General features: G+C 36.1%; 1 protein-coding gene across 1 annotated transcript; it reads right to left on the bottom strand.

Moving 5' to 3' along the window:
• Cdc16 (cell division cycle protein 16) lies at window positions 1-27,943 on the bottom strand. Its single transcript, XM_071587591.1, has 13 exons — window positions 27,829-27,943; window positions 27,614-27,766; window positions 27,098-27,262; window positions 26,513-26,672; window positions 20,946-21,240; window positions 19,807-19,886; window positions 17,081-17,170; window positions 14,924-15,080; window positions 9,049-9,201; window positions 7,460-7,649; window positions 6,172-6,370; window positions 4,442-4,605; window positions 1-132 (listed from the first exon to the last, which is right to left on the bottom strand). The coding sequence occupies exons 1-13, from the start codon at window positions 27,895-27,897 to the stop codon at window positions 85-87; spliced, it is 1,923 nt and encodes a 640-aa protein (XP_071443692.1). The 5' UTR covers window positions 27,898-27,943; the 3' UTR covers window positions 1-84.

Below are 27,943 nucleotides of genomic sequence, written 5' to 3'. Positions count from 1 at the left end.
TTAAGTCACAAAAATTTTATTTCCACAATATCTACAAACAAGAGCACTCTTCATAGTTAATTATTGTCCAGTGTTTCACTATTATCACGAACTACCATCATGTGTCTGAGCAGAAGAATCTTGCATTTCAACCTGTAGAGAGAGAAATTCTTATCAACTTATGGGTATGCTCATTATACTCGTAAGTCAAAAACTCAGTTCATATTTGATTTTAATGAGATTGTAGCAAAATTTTACCACTATGAATAACAATTTATTAATTGGAAATACTACACTGGATAGATACTTAAAATGAAATAACTAACCCACTGTTCAATATTTATAATTTTACAAGAGTATTTAAGGAATAACTTGAATTAACTTATGATAAATACAACAGAATAACGTAAAAAAATAACCAACTTAATACACTTATATTGCAGTTCCAGATGTGATGTGAAGCATCCAAATTAAATGATGGTTTGTAAATTTACCATGATAACAATTGCTACACTCTTGACTTATGTGAATGGCAGAAAAAAGTCCACATTTATTAAGGGTGATAAAAATGTACTAACAAATTTTGGCGATGGAAGAGGAATTCAGCAAACCAGCAGCCTTTGTAAGTGAGCAATAATTTCCTCAAACATTTACAATGTGATTACTAAGTACTCAAATTGAAACAATGTTTCAGCCAAAATATACATCTTCCACCTTACGGCTGGTTTGACAGGTGAGGTCCTAATTCAGCTGATGCCACATTAGCCCATTGTCATGTGTGCACGAGCATGTGAAATTTACATCAAGGTGGGGAGACCAGTCCATTTCTCGAGTAAACTGTGTTTTCCTTGGAAGACCTTGTACCCAAAAAATTACACAGCTAAGGCAAAGCTGAGAATGCATAGAGGCATACCTGGGAATCAAAACCAGGCCCTAAGGTCAGAAGTCCAATACTCTACCCAGTGGGCTATCATGACCCTTCTCAACATATGGGCACAGATAAAAAAATATAGGCCCTTCTTAAATGTGTAATACTTATTGCTCTTCGTCTATCATTTCTTTTTTGCCAATAATCTCTGCGGTTTACAACACATAACAAATGTGAAATCCTCTATCGTTAGCATGTGACTGAGAAGATAAATACAAAAGCCACAAAACTGCAATATCAGATGATAGTTACTTGTATTGGCACAAGATATACTGTGTTACCAAGCCAAGTGGGTATTCATACATACTAGCCGGAACTCTACTCAAAATTGATTGCCTTGTAAAATACAGACAAAATTACTTACTTGATTCAAAATGACTAGTTTTTAACCAGAGGATCAGTTTGGTATGTAAGGGTAGATCCCACATATTACAAAGCTTGATGGTATGTGAAATTCATACATAAAGGTGGGGGGGGGCAGATCTTTCCCTTTGCCCCCTATGGCTTCCCAGGAAGTTTTGGTACACGAAAAATAACAGCTTGGGCTAAGGTTAAGGATGCCCAGAGGTGTGTCAGAGAATCGAACCCTGACCCTCCAGTCAGTAGTCCTATGCTCTACCCTATGGATTACCACATAATACATTACTTGACTAAATACAGTGGAACCTCGCTTAACAAGCACCTTGCATAGCAAGTAATTCGCATAATGAGCGAACATGTTGGTCCTAAAATGACTAGCTTAACGAGACTTTTTGCATAAGTGATGAGGTGAAAACAATTTTTGGAATGATTGCAAGCCTACTACTTCAGTTAGTGTTTAGCACTTGTTCCGCTTGCATCTCGGTGTTGTTAATGAACACACATTTTTCCAAACTTGTGTTCTGGCTTATTATTAGTGATCTTTGGTGCAAAGTTAAATAATATTTCGTGCATGGTTTTAAAAATGACCCTGAAAAAAAAATCTGCAAGAAGAGAGCCACAAAAGAATAAAAATAACAGTAGAAGTGGAAAGTAGTAATCGAAAATCAGGAACAAGGTATGAGTGTGACTGATCTAGTATGCACATTAACAATCGTTCAACATCAACAATTTGCATTTTCTTCAAGATCAAGGATAAAATTACGGAGAGAGATGCTTCAAAGAGAATGACAAGAATATCAACGCAATGGGCATGTATTCTCAAGGATGTTAAAAGGTTGCTTCTTACATGGATAACGGAAAAGCAATTACAATGCCATACTATTGACAAGAACATAATTTTTGAGAAGAAAATGATTTTTTCCAACCTCATAAGAATATGCCAAGACCATCAATGGCTGGAGAAGTAATTAAGGGGAGCCGCACATGATTCAAGAGGTTTATCAGAAGAACCGGCAGTGTAAGGCATGCTGAAGCAGCAAGCTCTGAGTTAATGGCAGCAGAGAACTTCATCAGGGACTTCAAGAAACTCATAGATTCTGAAGGTTAACGGTCTGAAAAGGTTTTCAATTATGATACAATGGTTCTCTTCTGGAAGAAGATACAAAAGGGAACCTATAATTCTACACGTAATGGTAGATGAGAATGCATCGTCCAGCCACAATCCAATGAAAGGCCATCTTACGAAGCTATTTTGCACACTTGGCAAAAATGCAAGCGGCAAATTGGAAATTAAACCCCTACTAGTTTACCATTCAGAAACTCCATGGGCCTTTAAGAAGTGTGAGGTGCAAAACAGCCAACTATATGTTATGTGGAGATAATGGGAAACTATTGTATTGTACCATGAATGTGAGACATTGCCCTAATATGGAAGTGGCAATGGGCCAGAAATTTATTCAATAAAAATTCTGAGTCACATTTTTACAAAATTTTTGAAGCATCAGTAAAAGCTAATGTCTCCAGACAGCTTCATAGTAAAAAGGTATTAGGTATGTATAACAAATAATAAACTATTTATTTCAATTCTTTTTTGCTTTTACAAATCAAGTTCACATTCCCAGATAGTTCATTCTGCAATAGAAGAAAATGTGAACATGATCCATGATCCTAAACAGTGTATATATAATTTTCTTTGAACAAATCTTGAGCATAATTTATTTTTTTCGGCCTGGAACTCATTATCATATTTTACAGTAATTGATATGTGAAGAGTTGTTTCACTAAACAAGTATGTTGATTTACGAGAAAGATCACAGAACGAATAATGCTTGTAGTACAAGGTTCAACTGTAACCTTATTACCACAATCATGGAATGCAATCTACATAGTACATATACTATTTTACCAACTATTATCAACTAAGCTAAGCCAAATAAGCTGGGAAAAACAAGGGACATCTATACTGCAGCCTTGTTAAGAGAAGAAATAATCTTAACTCATTAATAGAATATTGTTCGAACTGACATTCCACATCAAATCATGCCTGAAGATATTTGACAAGCACTACAATCAACATTCATTTACCAATTTTGGTCATAAAATAATGAACATTTTGGAAAGATACTTTTATATGTACTTCATGTCCTTCTCAAGAAGTTTTCAAGATATTGGTAAACATGTTGTTTTCATTAGATCTCTAAGCTCCACCTCCACTCATCTTTTGTAGACTGCATGAATCTCTACATTTAGTAGGATAAAAATTTAAACTTTGAAGATGATTGTCACAGCTTCACAAAAATTAAAGTTTTTACATAAGTCACATGCATTCCATAATCATGCAACTTGGAGCAAATCCATTCCATACAAACACACAAGGGGATCGAGATGGTGCGGGGGCTAACGTACTGGCTTCCCACCATGAGGGCGCGGGTTCAAATCCCGGCGGTGTTGAATATTTTTCAGAGGTATCTCGATCCCTACTTGAGGTGCTTTGTGGAGGGCACTTTGAGTGAGTACGCCGTCCGTCGGATGGGACGTTAAACTGCGGACCCCTTGGCGCCTTTCGTTAAGAGTAGGCTAATGCCGACGCCAGGTTTCTCTCCACCCTTCATCCTTTCCTATCCATCCCCTATGGCGCAAATGACCTTAGCTGTCGGTCGCCTCCCCTCAAAACTACTACTACTACAAACACACAAATTTCAATTGTAGAGCTTTTACTTTTAGTAATTTATATTTATTTGCCTTGGAATGAACAAAATCACTATTTTATTTTTTGAAGTTATCAATTAGACATCTCTATATCATATAGATTTCAGAACAAGGCAAATCATTTCATGATGAAAACAGATGAAGTGAATAGCAGTCTTAACAACTCAAATAGGGAAATTTCTTTTGAGCTATTCAGTGTTTGGTCATTTAATTTCATTTCATCATTTAAGTACCTGGTGCAACATTAAAAAGTTATTCTATGCCCATAAGCAAGGTAAATAATTTTTACTGATTAATTATTTCTACTTAAATATATTGTCAAACAGAAATGACCTTTGGACTGTGTAGTATTAGGAGCCTTTTGTTTTCCACATGTGAATATAAATCTGAAGAGCAATCATGAATCACAATGACATGAATAGATGTGCTCATTTTGGATTCCCTTCTTTTCACCTTACTACTTACTTCAAGCAAGGATTCTTGATTCAAAGTATCATTTGGAGTGACCATTTCTAATGGCTTGGCATCACCAGTCTGATTACGTGAGGTTGGTGTGACAGGAATGGTACATGATGGTGAGTCTGTAATCACATCTCCATGTTCAGAATCCTCATTGAGAGTAAGGGAGTCTAAAAATAAAAAAAAACACCAATAAAGCCTAAATTAGGACAGGTCAACCATTCCCCTCATTTTTTTAATTTAAACCAGGTATGATCTAGGGGTGTATTTGGGACACACATTGTGCAACATTGAAACAAGGTCTCTTGATACAATAATCCTTCAGGAGAATGTAGTTAACAGTACAAAAAACTTCCCATACACAGTAAATTAATGCATAGGTTCATAACCAAAACTAACTCAGCTGATTGATAATATAATTCCTGAGGACTACAATGACCACATTAAATAAACAGATTAAATATGCAGCTACAGCGACTGAATTTGTAAAACAGTGCATTACATCAGAGGTGGCTAAAAGGCCACTTGTTATAAGATTTTTTGTCAATTGCACTCATACTTGGAAGTTTTCAATTCTAATTCACATCAAACTCTAAAAAAATCAACAAGAACACAGTGAAGTATTTTTGTGACAACAGATTTCAATTTTTATTTAAGTTGATTGCAGTCAAAGAGACAGGTTAATATGTAGTTGGTAAAATCATCTGAACTATACCAACACCTACCAAATCAACCTTTGGGTTCGATTATATTAAATAATATTTCCTTAAGCCATTAAGGGCTTGATGGAATGAACCCTTCATGGCTGAAAGAAATATGATTTAATACACTCAGTCTTAGAAAAGGCCATAAGAAGCTCAATTAATCCTTTCCAACCTTTGGGTTGATTACTGTGTTTATGGTTTATTTACATATACAGATTACAATTTTTTTCATAGGATTTTTATAAAAATAAAGTCAAATGACATTGCATTCCAGCAAATAGTTATAAAAATACATTGTATCATGTACTCAAAAAAGATTAATGAGCATGAATGTTCTACAAATTCTAAGAAACTGCAGGACAGTAACTTATGACTGAGTCATCCACTAATGTGCGTTACAATGCAACAGTTGCAGAGTGTAAAATCATTCCCCTTAACCGGGATTCGAACCCGGGTCCCTCAATGTCTGGCTGAGTGCTTTAGTCAACATCGAGGGATGCGGGTTCGAATCCTGGCCGAGGCAAATGACTTTTACACTAAAAAATAGTTGCATTGTAATGCATACTAGCGGGTGACTCCGATGTACAAAACCACACTTACCAATAAAAAATGAATTAGAATGCAATTCAATCAATTCATAAGATGAATTGAGCTTCATATAAACTCAAATGATTTCATTTCATTTCTTACTTTCAATTCATTGATATTCTAAACGTATTCGTCGCTCACAAAGAGCTGAAGAAATTGTTGATATGATTAAAGTCACACAATGTATGGTGCAAAATCTCACATGGTATTAAGTGCAGATTTGGGCCAAAATTTGTCCAAAAAGTAGCAGGTTCTCCCATAAAGAAAGAGAAACTAATTATTATCAATTTATAAATTAGCAAAGCCTGATTAATTTGAAAATTATAGCATTTGAACTCATTACACATGATTACTTTATTTGTTCTGAAAGATTAAACAAGGAAAAAATTGAATGAAAAATTGCTAAATATTTTTAATATTAGTAAAATGTTAAAAAATATATACCTTCATGTGACGGCAATGAAGATTCCCCAGCCAGCCTATCCACAACATATCCTAACATTGTGGTGGCAAATGTATCATCAGGCCTAAGTCCCAAAGCCTTATGTAATGACTCCACTGCATCCGCTGGTCGACACTGCAGTGCTTGTACATATCCAATTGCGGTGTAAGTAGACGAATTTAGAGGTGATAAGACCAATGCCTGCCATGACACAAAGACTCACGTAAACAGGATAACTCACTTCAATGAATAAAAATAGAAATGATATTCTCACTGTTCTCATTTCATGATCTTGCAATTTAAGTTGTATTAAGTCCATGACAAATTAATATCTTATCTAGATACCTGTGCTCTTGGTAGTTACAAAGGATAGACTTCATAAACCAAGGACATACATTACTTACTTATCAGATTTATCATTCACAATTACATGGAGGAAAAATAGTGAACTGGTTTCAGCTCAGGGAATCAGTTATCATTATTTCAGAATTGAATATTAGCTTGCACATCGGATGGCTTTCACAAATGACTTCCTCATTTCTGAATCTGTTTACATGTATTTGTGCATGAATATGTGCTTGAAATTATATGAATCATCATACAATAAAAATAAATATCATGCAATAGCATCCTATGATTCATATAATTTCATGCACTCAAATTAATCCATGAATAGCTGCCACCTGTGCAAAGGTAATTAATAGTATTATATTGGTTGTAAACTTTAAAAATGTCACCATTAATAATTCATGGGGCAGATTTTTAGTCTACAATTTCGAAATGTCTACTTTCTCTTATTTTATTTTCTCTTTTATTTTTTTCCCTCAAAAGCTTTCAGAGAGGAATGTACATTTGCTTGCACCTTTTCTTGATACATAAAACCACTTCTAGTCAAATCCTATTTATTTTAACCCATATTTACATGAATGGTACTTTTTATTTATTTTCATATGCATATAAAAAACTCACCGAAATAATGAATTGAAAAAACATCAGGTATTATCATGGGGTTGAATTTAGAAAGTAACTATATCTATATAACTGATTTCACTTTGGTAAACTTGACATTATTTTGTTATGAGATGAATGGTTTCAATGTATCAGACTGTTCTTACCAGTATGCCAGTCAATGTTGTTTTTTACATACTTGTCATCAAGGATAAGTCATTATGTGCTTCTATGTATCATATATTTTGAAAGTCTAATTGTGTCCATGTCATTACTATTTACATTACAGAATATTCAGAATTGCCCTTGCAATAACAATGTCTAGAACATAAACACACCTACCTGGCGATGATATTCAAGAGCTTCATCATATTTTCTCAACTTGCGACAAACATGGCCCAGGTTATTGAGTAATGGCTCCCATCGATCTGGAGGAAGAGGTGGAGGCCCAGATGAAGTACTGACAAGGTTAGATCTTCCCTCTCTGACTCTGTTCAATGCCTCCAGGAAATGTTCTTCTGCTGCAGTATAGCTTTAAGGAAGGATAGTTTAGAATTCCCTTAAAAGATGGTCATTACAACGAAATACAATGAGGTTTCATCACAAAAGTTAGTTGATCATGAATGGTGTAAGCATTTCATCCTGGGTTAGTTGAAGGCCACTCAAAGTAACAAATAAATTTAAAGGCAATCACTGATAATAAATAATGTAAATATTCCTCTAAATTTAACAAACAGTAAACTAATGAACTTTCAGCATAAAATATCAATTAAAAAAAAAGAAAAGATTGAAGTGATATAAAACTACACGCCAGTGGAACCAGTGAAGTAACTGTGGAAGAATTAAACATAAAACCATGGAATTATATACCCATGTTCAATTTTAAAAATGATTGAGAAAAATAATTAAAAAGAAGAATAAATAATCATTTACAGGTGTAGTGCCTGCACCTGTAGTGCACATGTGATTTATACAGAAAAATCTTACCAATGAATGTAATTAAACGACTAACAGGTTGGAGTAAAAAATAGAGACACACAATTTTCCTTTTAAGTAACTTTGATATAATACCTGGGAGCAAGAATGTACATAATTGTCATCTCTTTCTCAAACCCTTATTTTTGCCTGAAATATGTACATATGGTGTTCCTCAGCCATGAAGAAAAAATTCTTTTCTCATTTCCCTCAATATTCCATGGATACTTTACTTCAAACCATACCCCATGCTCCTTATGCCATCTCTCATCCAGGTCCCTCTGTTCACATTTTCTTACAGTTCATTCCACAGTGAAACAAAGTCAAAGGGTCAAACTGCCATATCATGACTAACAAATTATAATTGATCAGATCTTCAAATTCTTACAGTCCACTACTGGGTTGAAAGTAGCACATAATTTTTTTGTTGCCTTCGGCATAACATTATGGAATTAGCATAACATATTGACATGAAATTATTGACTTTGTAATCCTAGACACTTTATTCAAAAACACAACATAGGTTTCGAGGTTGACGGTTGTTGTTGTCACTGTGCTGATGTCGTTCAATGTCAAAACCTGGATTGTGTTTATGGAATTACAAAGTCATAATTTTATTTCAATATAGCATACATTTGGTCATGATAATAATATTCATGATTGTAGAATTAACAGTCCTTTTTAGAATGAGGATTTTCAAATTTTCAGCACCTTCTTAAAATATTACCACATTCCATACATGTACTCAAGAGCATTCTTAAGTACCACAAATTACAAAACACGCCTGAAATAACTTTTAATTGCAATCAGGATTCACTAAATGCTTTTTAGGTTGGAAAAGCTATGAAAATTATTTCACAGAGAAAAGTGAGGAAACATACACCTGTATTCAAGGAAAAATCACAAAGGACATTTTTATAATAATGAAAAGTTATGAATTCAAGGGAAACACTCACTCTTGATTCTGGAATGCAACCACTCCCATCTCATGAATTACAAATGGATCCTCGGGTGCAATCATCCTTGCCTGAGAAAAGAACTTCAGTGCCAAGGGGATGTTGCTCGTGAGACCACACTCAAGGCCTATATAGAGCAATGGCAGATGACAACTGGAGATATTTAAAATGAGAAGAAATATAAGATTATGAAAACATGACACCAGGAGACGGCTTGAAAGAGGAAGCCAAGATATGCTAATGAATAGATAATTCACAACTAATAAATACAAAACGATTGCATTCTCTAATTGTGAAGCCATTATTCATTATGGAGGCGGAGCAACTCTCTTAAATATCAGAAAACAATGCAAGGTATCAGGAAAAAGTCCACCTTAATAATACATAAGCAGTTACTATGACAAGCAATGGTTTAATGTCCGATGTTGGCCATTTAAGCATTTTTTCAAGATTGCAAAATCAAAACAATACTAAATAATAAAGCCATCAAATTGAAAAAATAGATAAAACTGCACTGCATATTCTAACACTTTTCTACACAATTATCAAGTTACATCCAAAAAAAGAAAGGTTCTTTTCTTCATTATTTTCTAGCGATGTTGTTTCTTTTGCTCTGCCTACATAATATATCACTTCTTCCCTGATGAAAATTTGGAGCCCATTTCCCATCTATTTAAAGTAACAACTTCGCCAGAGACACTCAAGTTCTGCTGTTGAAAATAATCCCAGTTTCTTCTTTTATGAAAGATTCCGGAAGGTGACTATCTTTTAAGTAGCATCATGTATGAATTTGAATCTTTTTTAGTTTTTTCACTCACCAGTAAGCATCAGCTAAGCTGATATTAATAGTAGTAACTAAACTGACTTCAATGGCTACAACCACAATGCTACACTAACTACAACTCACCAGCTAACCCTAACATCTAGGACCTTTTAATTCCAAGTCTTGAAGAATCATTCTCAATGGAAAGAAAATCTGTCTCGTGAGAAGAGTATACAGTCATTCCATTGCGCCGGAAAATTAAAACATAAAACCAGGTCAAAGAACCACAATGCTAGGGCGGGAATATGGGATTAGTTAATCTACAGTTCATGCCATAAGTAAAAATTAGTGCAGAAAGAGAACAACAATGAAGCTACAACAATGACAGATCGTAATTGTTATACGCAAGTATTTAAAGTAATCAACCCTCGCCTTTTCTGTTTGTTTCACTTTGTAACTAAATGGAAAGGAGTCACTCTTTTCCCAAAAATGTATTACTACACATTTTTTCAAATTTAATTCCAATTGCCATGTATCGTACCAAGCCTGAATTGCACGCAGGTCGTTAGCTAACGCGACTTCAAATGTCCCCTTAATTCACCGCATCATCAGCAAAAAACCAGCACCAGCAATTAACCATAGTACTGAGGTCATTTATGTAAATACAGAACAAGAGGGGGCCTATAACATTTCCCTGTGGTACACCCGACGTGACCTTGACAGTATCAGATGATAGACCATCCGGGATGACTGTTAGAACGTGATTTTTTAAAAATTGTATCATCCAGCATATAACACTCCCGTGTATTCCATAAGTTTCCAACTTCGCGAGTACTAGCAAATGAGAGACTTTATGAAAGCCTTTTTAAAATCTAGGAATATCGCATCAATTGGAATATTACTTTCACCAGAATGCATTATATCATGAACAAAGAGTACGAGTTGAGTTTCGCAGGATCTACCTTTACGGAACCCGTGTTGATTATTAATCAATAAATCTTGTCTATCGAGGAACCTCATTATGGAACTAACAATGATGTGTTCAAGAATCTTACAGGAGATGGAGGTGAGCAATATTGGCCTATAATTACTGGGGCCCTCCCGGTCTCCGTTTTTAAATATGGGCGTTACAGAAGCTACCTTCCAGCCATTTGGCACTCTTTCTTCTGCTAATGAATTCTTAAAAATTATATCAAGATAAGGGGCAATTTCAGACGACAGCACTTTATGCACGCGAGCCGGTAACTCATCAGGACCTGGAGATTTGTTGGGGTCAATGTTTTTAAGGAGTAACTCTATTCTGCGGGGGGAAAAGTCGATTGCTTGCATTGGCTGCTGAAATGTTTTTGGAAGGTTCTCAGGTATATTCTGTGAGAATATTTTGAAAACACTCTGGAAGAATGAGTTTAATATGTTGGCTTTATCTAAACTACTTGTTAATTTATCCCCTTTTCGTTATTAAATAAGTTTGTGGTGGACTTTTTTCCCTGCACTTCCTTGATGTAGGACCAAAACATCTTTGGGTTATCGTTTAAATATTCACCTAATTTTTCCCTTTTGAATTCCACTAGTGCCTTCTGGATGGCCTTCTTGGCAGGGGACCTAGATGCTTTGTAATTCTGTATGGTTTCGTTGATTTTATCAGGGGAGGAATCTTTAACCGCATTTTTCATTCTGGCATGGTACACCCTTTGCCATCTTAGTGATTTCCGTGCTTCAGAGTTGTACATTATTCTTATTCTCTCTTATACACTCACTAGGAATGAATCCCTGTATTGCTGAACGTGTTATCCCAAGAAAATTATTCCAGGTATCCTCAACACTCCTGGTTTTGCTTAATTCGTCAAATCTAAGAAAGGAACAGTTTAACTCACATTTTAAGCCATCATTGTCAGCTTTACTGAATAAATAAATTTTTCTTTTTGGTTTGTCAACTTTTTCTATGCTTAGGGAAAATTAGCGTTTACAGCCCTGAGATCACTGATTTCATCAACTGCAACATTTAAGACCTTTTGGGGTATATTAGTAGCTAATAGATCAAGAATATTCTTTCCCCTTGTTGGTTAAGCGACTAATTGATGTAGGGAATTTGAGGTGAACGTCAATAAGAGGGACTCGCATAAATCCTTGTCTTTACCTCCATTTATAAAACTGTACGAATCCCAATCTACTGTGGGAACATTAAAATTGCCACCGATAATTAGTCTATGCTCATTGTTGTGGGATGTAAAGCTTTTTATCTGCCTTTCCAGAGCTAGTATTGAGTTAACGCCAGCATGGGGTGGTCTATAATATGCACAGATATATATTTTGCACTGGGTATTTTTACTCAGCACCAGACACTTTCTATACAGCTACCAGGAAATAACTCAGCTCTACTGACGCTAGTTTTTAACCGCAATAAACACTCCTCTGGCTCTATTCTGTCTATCATTTCTATTAACTGTGAAGGACTTGGGAAATATTTTGCTGTCTGCGATATCATCTGTTAACCAACTCTCAGTTCCTATAATGATATCTGACTCTAAGCTATGAATGAGGAGGTGAAATTCCGGTATCTTATTTTTAAAATTTTGGCAGTTAACTACTACTACAGATATTATTTCTTCGTTTAAAACCTTCTTTGTGTGCATTGCGGTCTGCTTTCTGGGGATGCAATTTAGTCTTTTAGGTGTCTTAATACCTGATCGGTCTATATTCTGATAAGTAATTCTTCCTTTTGTCTCATTAGCACTGTACGTACTTCAAAAATCTCATTAGGCAACCTAGTTTACAGACCCCAACAAATTTTCAATGCCGATATAATGGCCTTGTTTTCAATAACAATGTCAGGAAGAACGTACATCTCAAAAGGGGAACTATTGGCATTGATATTCAAAACTGATATGGATCATCGTACATTATCATTATTATCAAATACTTCAGATGATTTTGAAGGTAAACTAATGCTAACTGGTCATGCCGAAAAGCCATGTACTTCATAGGAAAAAATACCACTGTCTACTGGAAATAATGCAGCAGGGCTTGGAACACCACAGTATCGCTCAAAGACTGGTTCAAATTTTGCTTGTGCCAGACATTAGCTATTATGCCTCTTAAAAAGCAAAACTTTCTTTTAAGGTTCTATTATTGTGTGCATATTTTATTATCCTGCTGGACACCCAAATATGCTGCAAAACATTGAGGTACTCAAATGCATTAGCATATTTCGTTTACACATTAACATAAGTATAAATATGAAATGATTTTTAGCAGGTTTGGTTCATGCACAACCTTAAGATATATTAAAAAACACAGTAATCAACCCGAAGGTCGGTTTAGCAGGCGATGGTAGAGATCACCCAGTACTAAGCCCTATACGGCATGTGAAAATTCACACATCAGGGTAGGGGGGCCAGTTCCTTTCCCTATGCCGGTTATGGTTCCCCAGGAAGACCTGGTACCCAAAAAATCACTTCAGCTTGGGTGGAGCTGCAGGTGCCCAGAGTGCCTTGCCCGGGAATCGAACCCGGGACCCTCCGATCAGCAGTCCAATGCTCTACCCACTGGACTACCACGACCCTTTAAGATATACTATATTACTCCATTGAATATAAAAGTTTCAGATTTAGAAATTTGACTCCATATCCTCCATTAAATTGGCTTGTGTACAATGTGATTTCACAAGACATCCCAAGAGTTTAACCATCATGCTATGCGGGGGTTACACCTGTATCCAGCGGAACCTTGCACAAGGAGCATCATTCACTCCAGAATCTTTCTTGTAAAGTGAAACACTCAGGAGGCAAAACAATTTTTCCCATTTAAAAAAATGCCAAGTATGATGATGGCCAGTTCTATACCAAAAATAAATAAATAAGTTATGTACAAGGTTTATTTAATGAAAATTGCATATAGCTTGTTAGGACTGTGAATCATCTTCATCTTTTCTTCTATCATGGAATGAAACAATCTGGGATATGAGTACAACTCGTAAAAACACTAAAGAATCAAAATACAGTAATCTCTCAATTATCCATGCCAATGGATGCATAATGAAGCATGGATAATTTGAAAAATATGGGTAACTGAAATACTTGGAAAACATAATTGTGACATACTTGTAACTGGATATCGATAAAACTGATATGATTCAACAGAGTCCCATCCTTTCCCATGACCTCCACATTACCTTTAGCTTGTTTGGTCTGCTGTACACTATGTGCATTCTTAATTTTCATTTCCACTGCTATTTTTATTTTCTTACGGCTGTCCTCTTGAGACCTTTTCATTGAGGGCATTTTTAAAAAATACACACAAAATATTGCTAAGCCTTGCACAAATAATAAGTCTGAACAAAAAGTTTGGAAAAATGTGTGATCCCTAGTAACACTAAGATACTAGCAGACCGAGTGATTAACACAAACTGAAGTAGCAGGCATGCAATCATTGTGGGAATTCCATCTCCTTGTCATTCATTATGCCAAAATTCAATCATTTAGCAAGACTTTTTTAACTGAAATATTTTCCCGCATTGTGAATTACTCATGTAAGGTGTTTGTTAAGCGGGATTACACTTCCATTCTGGTATTAGCAACCCTTTGAACATTAAAGTTAACAGAGACCCAGGAGTTGTGACTTATGTCAGATAAAGTCTGCCTTACTTTCACGTATCAAAGAAACTATGGCTTAGTTTAATCAAATTATTTTTCAATCTCAGTATTGTTATCATTTTAAGTCTTCCAATCTCAGTATTGTAATCATTTTAAGTCTTCCAATAGAGTGAAATGGAGTCTCTCCTGGCCAAATTGTTCTCTCTGAAAACTTAACTTTCTGAATTCTTTGTTCAAGAGAGGAATCTAAAGAGTGAAACTCATTTTCTCAAAACCAAACCATTTAAATTATTAATCCAGTGAAAAAACAACAGGAAATTGATACTGTATGCTTTCCAAAATTATAGAGCTTGTTCATACGCCCATGAAGATTTAATTCAAAACAAGCAACAAAATCACAAGATAAAATGCATTATAATTGGAGAGTTATTAACAGGGATATTTCCAATTCTCTCAAACTATAAAAAGTTAGCACAAATCTTAGCACAAAGTTAGCACACATCCTTATTCCTAATCTCACCCTTTCATGAGCTGAGATGCTTTGAAGTAGGCAGTTATAGCTTGGTCATGCTCTCGGTCAGCAGCAAATGAGTGCCCATACGCTAGCCATGCAGGACCAAAAGGTTTCTCCAACGTTGTAGCCTTCCCCAAATAACTGCGTGCCAAGTCATTTTTTCCTAAAATTTCAAATGTTAACATTAAGAAAAGTACCATTTTAACTGTTTTGCAAACTTTTTTCGTCGTAAAATACTACTCACAGAACAAGATCGACAACAAACCCTAATAATTTTCCCACTTTAAAGTTATACAATGATATAGGTACTTGATGAAGTTTTCTCGGGTCTTCCACCGGGTCAAGGGTTCCATGTGGGCCGACATGGAACCCTTAACCCGGTGGAAGACCCGAGAAAACTTCATCAAGCAAATACGCTGGGAAAGCACCTGATCTCACTTCAATGATAAAGGTAATTAAGAGCTGTAAAGAAATTTTGCGATTATTTAAAGCAATTAATTAATGCATAATCCACGTTTTAAAACGATTAAAATTGAAAGATTACACAACTTTGCTTTTCCACGTATCTTTCCACTTTTCTATGTGGAAAAGCCAAGTTGTCTATTTTCAATTTCAATAAGAAGATTTTCCACCAAGTCATGCCAGAAACAATTTTATTTTAAAATGATATAATTTTGACACTAATTTTGTTTAATATTACTTTCTTCCAAAACACTTAATAGGTATGCAGTCACAGTGAATCACTTTTCATGATGTACAATTGATTTGATGGATTAAAAAACATTATAACTTGAATTATCTTTATATACGAGGGTCATCCGGAAAGTAGTACCCGTTCGTGAAATAAAGACACAAAAGTAAATATTAACAAACATAAAAAATTTTATTTGAAAGAGGATACTTTAAACTACTTCTCAACATAATCTCCAAGCAAATTAAGGCATTTGTCATAACGTGTGACAAGTTTCTGTATTCCTGCTGCATAGTCCTTCGCCGCCAGCTCATTGAGATACGCGAGGGACCCATCTTGCACAAATTTTTGCATAATGCAGATGGTGTTTAACAATTTCATGAACAATTGTTCGAGAAACATTGGGAAAATGCTCACAGATGTCATCAATTGTGACGCGCCGATCGTTCCTCACGAATTCGTCAACTGAGCTCACCAGTTGGTCTGTAATGACAGACGGTCTCTCCGAACGCTCATCGTCGTGTGTGTTCCCCCTCCCCATGTTGAAGTTGCGACACCACCGCCGAACAGACGACTCGTCCATTACATTGTCTCCATACACCTCCTTTAATTGGCGATGAATATCACATGGGCGAACGTTTCTTGCATTGAGGAATTTAATCACTGCCCTCACTTCACAACTGGCGGCGTTCTCAATTTTTTTAAACATTGTAAACAATCACAGAAACAACACAGGCAATGCTAGCGTCACGCAACTTGGCTCAGAGAAGGCAGACAAGCCACTGAAGCTATCTGACCTCGTCCAGCGGCTACTCGCGTCGTCAGCACTTCATGCGGCACGAACGGGTACTACTTTCCGGATGACCCTCGTAATTATGCACGATTCCCTAACTTGAAATTTTTAAAATAGCCCAAAAAATCTTAATTAAATGGTAAAATGGGTGTTATTGTTATTATAAGGTAATCTACCAGTTAAGGTAGGTTTAGGATGGGCACAGCTACAAAATAAATAGTTTGTGACTCCTAACAAAACACAAAATCCAGCAACCTAGTCTACATCAGGTCCCTCTTCATCTCTGAGTGCTTCCTTCCTCCCTTCATCCTGTCCAACATCCCTATCCTATTCCTTCCCTTTCCTTGCTTGCCTAACATTCTCCCCTCTATAACAGTCTTCAACATCCCACTGCCGATCAATACGCCCCTCATCCATTTTTCCTGCCTCCATAGGATTTCTCCCAACAAACCCCTCTCTTTGCCCACCATACCAAGTACTTCCTCATTTGTTTTCTTCTCGGTCCATTTCACCTTCTCCATTTTTCTCCAAACCCACATTTCAAAAGCCTCCAATCATAAGCAAAGAAAATATGCACAGGAAATAAGCTTTTCATTACTTAAAAAATGTATGTTACATAATGAATATTTAGTGCAACGAACACAGAGCATACCTTGCTGTTAAAGATTAACTAACTCACCAATAATGTAATAATAGCACCCGACAGCAAACCATGAAATAGCCATCCGTGGATACAGATCCACAAGACGATGTGCTAAGTAGAAGAGTTCTGAAAAAAAAGAAAAGTAAAAATATTTGACACTAATGACTGTTTCGAGTCCTTCGGGGGGAAATTTGAATAAGTTATTTGACACACAATTGAATTTACTGCAATCAATTCATTTTAGCAACAGAAAATCATGGGAAAATTAAGTGAACAACAATTCAGATTGTTTACTTTTAATGATTGACATTACACATACCATAGAACAAAATCAAACTCTCACCATACTACCTTGATCAAAAAGTTCCCGGAATAACCACCGTGTGGCGCTCCCATCGTTCCGATTTGAGTTCTGTTTTTTTTGTTAAATTGGTACATCTGTTGTTGATATTCCCTTTAAATCTTAGTGTCATAACTTGACATTTGCAAAAGTTACGTAGCCAAGAGTACATCTATCTCTGTGTGTGTTGGCGATTTTTTACAATTGCAGAAATGGATTTAAATTTGCAACAACGAACTTGTATTAAATTTTGCGTAAAAAACGGATTTAGTGGCGCAAGGACGTTGGAAATGTTGGAAAAGTGTTTCGGCAACGATTCTCTAAAAAAAACGGTCGTTTACCAGTGGCACGAGCGGTTCAGAAGTGGTCGTGAGTCAATCGAAGATGATGAACGCAGTGGCAGACCATCGACATCGAAAGTCGGTGAAAAAATTGATAAAGTAAAAGAAATGTTGGTCAATAACCGCAAATTAACCATCAGAGAAATAGCGGAGGACTTGAACATTGCCTATGGATCCGCCCAAGACATTGTGGTTAATGATTTGGGTTTCCGTCGTGTAGCAGCAAAGTTGGTGCCAAAAGACTTCAATTTCATGCAAAAAAGAGACCGTGTTGACGTCGCAAAAGACATGATTTGCGAGGCTGAATCCGATCCCACATTCATCAAAAGGATCATTACTGGAGACGAGACGTGGGTTTATGAGTACGACACGCAATCCAGACATCAGGCAAGTGAATGGCGTTCACCAAATGAGCCGAGACCAAAAAAACCACGTCGTTTTCAGTCAAAAAAGAAGGCAATGCTGACGGTTTTCATGGATTACAACGGTGTAGTGCATCATGAATTTTTGCCAGAAGGCCAGACAGTAAACAAAGAGTATTATTTGGGCGTTATGAGACGTTTGCGTGAAGCAATTCGCCGAAAGAGACCAGAAATGTGGGCAGAAAACTCGTGGATTTTGCACCATGATAACGCACCGTCGCACAGTGCTATCATTATTCGTAATTTTTTGACGAAAAATGCAACAAATACCATCCAACAGCCACCGAATTCACCTGATTTGGCTCCCTGTGACTTCTTTCTGTTCAATCGAGTTAAAAAACCATTACGGGGAACGCGTTTTAGCAGCCGAGAGGAAGTAATGGAAAAATCGCAGGAAGCACTGATGGACATACCGAAAACCGAATATAAAAAATGTTTCGAGGATTGGATCAAGCGCTGGCATAAGTGTGTTGCAGTCGATGGGGATTACTTTGAAGGGGACAATATAGATTTAGATGAATAAACTTGTATTTTTAATTTTCTGAATAAATTCCGGGAAATTTTTGATCAAGGTAGTATTTCCCCTACATTTTAAAAGGGCATTAACACTATAAGAAAAATGTATAAAAAGTATGACTTCCCTTGGAATCAAACCATTGACCTTAGGCATAGGAGGCTGGCACCTTGACCATTGGACAATCAATTTTTATTTTCAGATCAATTTCCGCACTATGCGTATCATAGAAACTGGCTGCAAATTGTATCCATTAAAATTTATTTGCTTGTTCTTTTGATATGGATGTAAAATAATTGACTTCAATGAATGTTGGTTCACTGTTGCGAAATGACATGGGAAGGCATGGTAAATTTGGAAAAAGTTATTTCAATATCAGCATTGTAGCATCCATTATATTTTGACTAAACAATACCTTCTGAAGCAGATGTGACTCTTTTCATAGTTCCATTATTTAGAGAATAAAATAGATATCTTTTAAATATTATTTTTTGTGAATCTTTGATACACTGAATTGTCATGGAAACCTCCAGTTCCATTAAATTTCACAATGTAGCCACCAAATTTAATTAGTTAAAAATTCTACATTGCCACCTTCAAAGGATATATTGAATACAAATCACTTTATTTATAATATAAACTGGGGATTTTATGAATTGAAACATCTTACCTCTATTACTACCCAAACAATCGCTACAATAGAAAGCAAAGACACGAGAGAGTAAGATATTTAATTTAAGCACAGGAGAGACTGACATTGGCAAAATGAAAGCCATCTCGTAGGCCTTTATGCCATATATTGGCAGGACTTAAGTATGAGCAGGACGAGTATTCTTATATTATTCTATATTGTTTTAGTAGATCTTTCCTTATCCAAAATCAGTTATTTCTTAATTATTACATTAATCACAAGATGCAAGCAAAACTAAATTGTTTTTCGCATAACTTCCCCGTGAAATGCACTCCAGTGCCATTATATCAAACCTTCTTTTGCAGTTTATTTTCACCATTCACAATTCTATCCAGCCTTTGTAAATCTCAAAAAAGGCTGGCAAAAATAATCATACAAATTTCACCAAAAATTCTGCAATAATTAATTAAGCATATCAACGGCTATTTCATGCTTCTGTTTTATTTATTCTTACCATTAGACTTGTTCATCTCAACCATGCAGGCAATATGAACAGGTAAACATCCAGGTCGACAAGGGTCTCTTTTAAGAACACTGTAACAAGAAAAAAAATTGAAAATACATATTGATATGTTGTCACACACTAAAACATTTTTTTCACATTCAATAAGTCAGAGAAAACTTATTTCACCCATTTCATGGAAGCACCCACATCATATTTATCACTCTGATATTCCATGTACACTGACAAACCAATAAATATTTTATATGTGACCTCACCTTAATGCTCTGCTCATCTTCGCATTTTTCACTGCAAACCTATAAACCCATGAAAGGGTTCATGAGATATTTAAGGAGTCCACAAGGATCTACATACATTTTTTATGATAAGAGCTCAAGTCATATTTTTAGGGTCAATGAGTTTGCCTATATTCTTACATATCGTCAACCTTCAATGCAAACAGCATTGATTATCTTGAGAATCAATATATCTAAAATGTGAAATGATTATTTAGTTTCACTTCACCTGTAAATGAAACCAGTATGAAGTTTTCTGAGAAAAGGCTTCAACTTGGTTCAAGAAACCATCCAGTGTCCTACATTTACATGCATAACTGTGACGCTTTGAAAAATATTGCCTCAATTTTTTAACTAATGCTTAAATCTTCATGATTTGTCATTAAAATTGACACTTTTGGGAAGTTATTCAAAGCTGAAATAAATTTATATGGTTCTAGGCAAAATGCATAAGTCAAGATTCTAACTACTTATACACATAGGTGCATCTTTACATAACCATCTCATGCATGAAAGTGATTGGTAATAGAATAACACCAATTTATGATCACTTTCACTAGCTAAAATTTCCACAAATTATTCATGCTGCATATTTTCTATGCTTGAGTAAATATTTGCACAAATGATCACCAAATTTCATAAAAATGATGCCTTGTGAGATAAAATGTAATACAATCAAGATCTGGAAATGGAGAGAGGTGCACTTATTTAAAATCACATTGTCCTCAATGAGGACGCTTCCCATGTAACCATTTGGCCAATGATCCAAACCATGTACTTCCACTTACACCCTCCCCTCCCAAGTCACCTGTTTCGTGGGTCAAAATGACAAAGCTAACAAGAAAATAGATAAACCTTTCAGTGATACGAGAACACTCTCTGTGATCACAATTGTAGTAATGGCGCTCAGCTTTCCATGTTGCCACGTCTGGGTTAGCAGCCAAGGCTTGGAGGGCAGCAGGTGGAACGGCTGGGATGGAAGAGGATGTGGGTGACATTGCAGTCACATTTTTGGTAGTAATGCATGGGTTTGGTGGAGCAGGACGGTCGTATTTCTTCATCCGGCACTCATACAGAAAATGCAAAATGGCTTGCTCATTTTTAGATGGGCACTGTCGAGCCATTGGTAATGACTCAAGGAGCTCCCTCTCTGTAAAGTGAAAACAGTACCATAATTATGCCTTGATACTTTGAGTACTCCAATAGCTCTATAAACACAATAAATTATTAAACAAAAAACTTTTATATGTTAGCTATTTAATTGGCATCATAAGCTGTGATGGCCATTAAAAATATTAAATTGCAAAGATTCACTAACAGAGTGTTAGAAAAATTTTATTCCTAAAATCAGTGGATGAAGACTTGGCCTTTATTCACCCCTAGAATATTATTCCCAGCATTGATTATTTCTATAGAGGTATTAGAAAAACCATGTGAAAAATAATATTCATATTATAATCTCTTTTGCTGAGTATAGCTTAATGAGATTAAACCCAACAAATCCCTGGGTCCCGAAAATATACCAGCTAGGGTGATAAAACATTTAGCTCCTAACATTGCCCCGTACCTTGAATTTATATTTAAAAAATCCCTCAAAGAGTGCAAAGTCCCTAAGAATTGGAAAACCACGCAAATAACGCCTATTTTTAAAAGTGGTGACGGAGGACCCCAGTAATTAGAGACCTATATCTCTCACTTCTACCTGTTGCAAAATCTTAGAGCACATAATTGTCAGTTCAATAAAGAGATACCTTGTTAACAATAACTTTTTCAGTGAAAATCAATTCGATTCAGAAAAACCCACTCATGAGCAACCCAATTAGGATTATTCACACGTGACTTAATTTTATCGGGTGAAAGAGGTGGGCAAGTGGATGCGATCTCTTTAGATTTTCAAAAGGCATTTGATAAGGTTCCCCATGGTAAACTCATTCATAAATTAAAGGTCACGGGTACAAACAAGGGCGCAATAAATTGGGTTGAAGATTTTCTTTCAGAGCGGGAACAGAGGGTAGTCCTTGATGGCGCTAGTTCCGACAGCGTATGAGTCACCTCGGGTGTACCTCAGGGAAGTGTAATCGGGCTGGTGCTTTTCTTGATTTTTGTTAACAATTTGAACCGCAAAGTGAAAAGTAAGATTAGGATGTTAGCAGATGACACGGTGATCTATCGGGAGATATCTAGGGATGAGGATCGTTTTATTCTAGCGCAGGATTTAGATTGCATTACTAAATGGTGTTCTAAATGGGGATTGTCATTAAATTATAATAAATATTCGGTGGTAAATTTCTTTAAAAGATCAACTGGATTTGCTTAAAAATTAGCTGGAGTTGACCTAGAAGTAGTTGATATGGTAAAATACCTAGATGTTACATTCACTTAAGACTGAACTTGGGGGAATCACATACGTAAAGTCTGCGGGCAAATAAAAATAGAATACTACCTTGATCAAAAAGTTCCCGGAATAACCACCGTGTGGCGCTCCCATCGTTCCGATTTGAGTTCTGTTTTTTTTGTTAAATTGGTACATCTGTTGTTGATATTCCCTTTAAATCTTAGTGTCATAACTTGACATTTGCAAAAGTTACGGTCGGTTTTCGGTATGTCCATCAGTGCTTCCTGCGATTTTTCCATTACTTCCTCTCGGCTGCTAAAACGCGTTCCCCGTAATGGTTTTTTAACTCGATTGAACAGAAAGAAGTCACAGGGAGCCAAATCAGGTGAATTCGGTGGCTGTTGGATGGTATTTGTTGCATTTTTCGTCAAAAAATTACGAATAATGATAGCACTGTGCGACGGTGCGTTATCATGGTGCAAAATCCACGAGTTTTCTGCCCACATTTCTGGTCTCTTTCGGCGAATTGCTTCACGCAAACGTCTCATAACGCCCAAATAACACTCTTTGTTTACTGTCTGGCCTTCTGGCAAAAATTCATGATGCACTACACCGTTGTAATCCATGAAAACCGTCAGCATTGCCTTCTTTTTTGACTGAAAACGACGTGGTTTTTTTGGTCTCGGCTCATTTGGTGAACGCCATTCACTTGCCTGATGTCTGGATTGCGTGTCGTACTCATAAACCCACGTCTCGTCTCCAGTAATGATCCTTTTGATGAATGTGGGATCGGATTCAGCCTCGCAAATCATGTCTTTTGCGACGTCAACACGGTCTCTTTTTTGCATGAAATTGAGGTCTTTTGGCATGCTACACGACGGAAACCCAAATCATTAACCACAATGTCTTGGGCGGATCCATAGGCAATGTTCAAGTCCTCCGCTATTTCTCTGATGGTTAATTTGCGGTTATTGAACAACATTTCTTTTACTTTATCAATTTTTTCACCGACTTTCGATGTCGATGGTCTGCCACTGCGTTCATCATCTTCGATTGACTCACGACCACTTCTGAACCGCTCGTGCCACTGGTAAACGACCGTTTTTTTTAGAGAATCGTTGCCGAAACACTTTTCCAACATTTCCAACGTCCGTGCGCCACTAAATCCATTTTTTACGCAAAATTTAATACAAGTTCGTTGTTGCAAATTTAAATCCATTTCTGCAATTGTAAAAAATCGCCAACACACACAGAGATAGATGTACTCTTGGCTACGTAACTTTTGCAAATGTCAAGTTATGACACTAAGATTTAAAGGGAATATCAACAACAGATGTACCAATTTAACAAAAAAAACAGAACTCAAATCGGAACGATGGGAGCGCCACACGGTGGTTATTCCGGGAACTTTTTGATCAAGGTAGTAGATGCCAGAACTAGCCGACTAAAGGATTCCTTCTTCCCACTGACAATATGGGATAGCAACTGCAGGGTAATAGATAGCAAAAATTCCACTTGCCACCCTCACCTTCTAGGGAATGATTAGTTCTACTCGATTGCATGCTCTTTCACTAACCTTGTGTGTTTTGTTATAAAAACCCATTCTTTCTGAATGACCGCATTAGTGTTATATTCATCTGTTTTTAAGTCTCCCAATCAATCCCTCGTCCCTCTCCATGGGGGGAACTGCCTGCTACCTGCAATGTTGGGTCACATTCCTTACCTTTCACAGTCTCCTCGGGGGGAGAGCGTTTTGTGTTGCAAGTTCATGTGGTGTTCGAGTTTTTGAATTCTTGCTTGTTGTGTCCTGGCTTGCGTGTTGTTGGATGGCTTTTGTGCTGCATCCTGGGTGCAGTTGTTTGTTGGTTTATGGTACATGTGTTTGCATGAGTGTTGGATGAAGGGATTTTTGCATGAATGTGTGTGCTACTGTGGGTGTAGTTTTCCATGTTGTCGTTTTTGCATGTGGTATTGCTCCTTTTTATGGGTGGTGACCTAACAACCCCCGCCACAGGCCCTTGCGGCGGCTTGCGGGGTAATATGTAGATGTAGATGGATTGCTCTTATCTGTATACTTCTGTATTTTCTCATGGTAACAGTAAAGCAATTCTCTTTTATTAAATAAACTAATTTCAAATATTAAAAAAAGAGACTATTTCCATATAGAAATCCTTGACAATATTGATAAAGGGTGTAATTAAGATTTTTACGAGGAATTAACAAAGTTTTTGAGTCCTTTTAAATCATGAAGCAGTCCATGAAATCACACCCGAAAAAATTTTCTCTGAAAGCATTATCCTTTGATACTTTACTCATTCCTTAAATACAGCTTCAAACTGATCCCAAATCTAGGCAGTGAATTCAAAATGTGGCCGAAGTAATTTAACAAAACACAAATGAATTTCTTTTTTACATTTCATTACCAACAAATTACTTAGAAATCCTACCACAACTATGTGAGTGAGTGCTGCATAGCAATAAACAAAGTGCATGTATGATTTAAAACAAAAGCACCCAAATGTAAAATTGTTTAACAATAATATTTTATGGTGGGATTGGTATCATAGTTGACCTCAGCAATTTATCATTCAAATATGATGAATACATACCCTGAAATGAACCTATCATATCATACACATTAAAGTAGAAGTAGCTGTTGAAGGTGACTGGCACACCTGAGGCCATCTTGGTCATCAGGGATAGGTTGGTAATTTACAAAATTTAATATCCCATCTGACAGATGATGCACTCTAATTGAAGTGCTCTCCATGTAGCACCCCAAGTAGGGTTCAGAGAACCCGCCACTGGAATTTATTTGAACCTTAGCCGTCGCCGTGGGAAGCTAGTACATAGTACCTTCATCAACCCAATACCCTTGCACAGACCAAAGTAAAATAAAAACAATCCCCTTAAAAAAATTATCTTACAAAAAACAAACAAATTTGAACCTCTTTTCGAATGATAAGACCCAACCGAATGCTGAAATGACTACCAACTACTTTTGACTCCCACCACAGTAAGACCCACGTTGAATCAACTCTGTCTGCATAGGACTACTAATGACCTAAGAGCAGCTTTCTCCACTACTCTTAATCTACTTTTTTCAGCAAAGAATATTATCTGGTGAATCTAAAATAGACAGCATAATCAACATGTTTTGCAAAAAAATCAACTTTCCAGAACCCATTTAGCACAAGGGAAAAATTTCAGTGGAAAAATCATTTGCCACGAACAGGATGTGAATCTTGATCTGATCTGACCAAATAATGTTTCCACTGAAACATTTCTCACACCTGCATGCACATGAGTGGGTGACTGGGATAATGTCACTTTTGCTGCAAGTTCCTTAGTTTCTTTGAACCCTTTTAAAATATGTACGTGTATAAGTAAACATCTGATACAACAATGGCTGCGTACCCCATGCATGTATATAATTTCATGCAACTCCATGATTAGGTCCTTGCTACGCAACAGGCTGAGCTTGTCTGTGTTATGCATAGTTTACATTTCACATAATAATATAATTATGTTTACACTTTAATAGTAGCCATAAGGTCTTACACCCCATGCTCTAATTAGGTTCCCTACAAAGACATTGCAAATACTACTACACTTTACTATATGACTTTGCTTGATGCTTAGCATACAATTATTAAACACACACCATTTATTTCATTACTGAGTAATAATAAACTATCATGTGCGCTAAACCTTTCAGATATGTATAGCCAACTTTTGGGATCTCTCTCATTTGTAGAACTTTTCTCCTTCCCAAGAAAGAAACTCTTTAATATTCGACAAAAGGGTAGAACATAATGAAGTCACAAGAACACATATGTAACACGTTTCCAAAAATATGAAACATTTACCACAATTAATAAAGTTAAGGTACATTTAATGATTAAATATCTGGAGTTTAAACAATAAGAACACACAATACTTACACTAAAATTCATAATGTAAACTATTTCAACAACTAACAAACAACCACTAGATATTTAATGCAATATGTTTTTCTATTCCATTCATTCCAAATTAAATAATAGCACATATACAAAATGATCTATTAAACGATTAGATACTTTACCTTCGGATGATGATAGCATCTGATGTTGAACCAAGGCCTCAAATGCTTCCACACAATGAACATCACACTGCAAAGCTTGTTTGTAACACTGACTTGCTAGTCCTCTATTATCTAAAGCTTCATATACACAGCCTTTCAAATAAAGCATTGAACTCCGGATCTAAAAATAAATCACAATATCATTTAGCAACTAAAATTTCATCACATATTTATGTGACTACAATGGTATTGTCCATAGATATGGTTCCACAAAAAATATGTGTATTCCATGAAACTATCTCAATGTTATCATAACCAAAATTAAAATAATTATTGAGAACAGAGAAATAACCTGCAACAAAAGCAGGTGTTACTTATTTCAACTCTAATGCCACTGACAAAATAGGAGTTTTAAGAAAAAAGATTGTAGGTTTTGCCAAACGGTACATTTTAAATTCACATTTTTTTTATATGTCAGGTTCTCAGAGGCTATTATTGTGATAGAACTTATGCCAACAAGAAAATAATTTTGCAAACAAAAATCTGACGCGATACTGAAAATATAAGATGAGTTGGTAAATATGTATCTAAAATTAAGCCATTTACGTTTGCAGGGGTGTCTTTTACAAGACTATCGCCAGAAGCTGCGTAGCTTGACGTAACATTTGTATTACAATCTGTTTCAAGATCTTGCAACACAGAAAGTGCTTCTTCCAGTTCCCCCGCTTCCAAAAGGCAGCGAGCAGCAAGGTAGTGGCACAGCATGTGCGTCTTGAATAAAAGTTTCTGTATTAGGGTAAAACCCATCATTATAAAAATGTTCATAAGTAAATCCAATCGATCCGTTAAGAGAATTGTGACGCTCGACGAAAAGCAGGCATTTAACCACAAAAGTAAGTATAGATTGATATTCAAATTGTAAAGAAATCTTCAAATCAAGAACCAATGAAAATGAAAAATTCTTTCATAAATACAATGGTTGTAAAAGGATATCAAGTACCTTAATTGATCGTATAAATCAATGTTAAGGTCCTCAGATTAACTATTAGGACATTTCATACGAAATTTTGAAGTAAGTGGCACAATTAATGAGTGATATACACTCAATAAAGACTTTATTACCTTGTCTAAGCCGCGGCTCAATATCAAATGCGCTGCCCTGTGATATTGCTTCATTAGATACATACACTGGGCCAGCCAGTATAGATCTTTGGGGTCTTCATTGCTTAATGATACAACTTTATCCGCCCAAAAGTACGCCGTTCCATACTGATGCTAAAAATGAAATTATTAGTATATATTCGAAAGACCTAGAATTAAAGTAAATATATACTTACCAAATCAACATAGGTACGAACAAGTTTCCTATAAAAATCTAAATTCAAAGAACTATCTTCGGGTTTCATTTCATAAAGATAGGAGGTTGTAATTTCCCTCCTTGTTGACGTTCAT

Source organism: Hetaerina americana, unplaced genomic scaffold (assembly GCF_022747635.1).
Source record: "Hetaerina americana unplaced genomic scaffold, ioHetAmer1.1.p SCAF_3, whole genome shotgun sequence".
Taxonomy (NCBI): Eukaryota; Metazoa; Arthropoda; class Insecta; order Odonata; family Calopterygidae; genus Hetaerina; species Hetaerina americana.
This window is presented reverse-complemented; position numbering and strand designations above follow the sequence as displayed.

Coding starts and splice junctions, on each gene's coding strand:
- Cdc16 (XM_071587591.1), bottom strand. CDS start 27,897: ATGAAACCCGAAGATAGTTCTTTGAATTTAGATTTTTATAGGAAACTT. Junction 27,263..27,613: donor TGAGCCGCGGCTTAGACAAG/GTAATAAAGTCT, acceptor CTTTTATTCAAG/ACGCACATGCTGTGCCACTA. Junction 9,202..14,923: donor GCATCTCAGCTCATGAAAGG/GTGAGATTAGGA, acceptor AAATATCTCCAG/TTGTCATCTGCCATTGCTCT.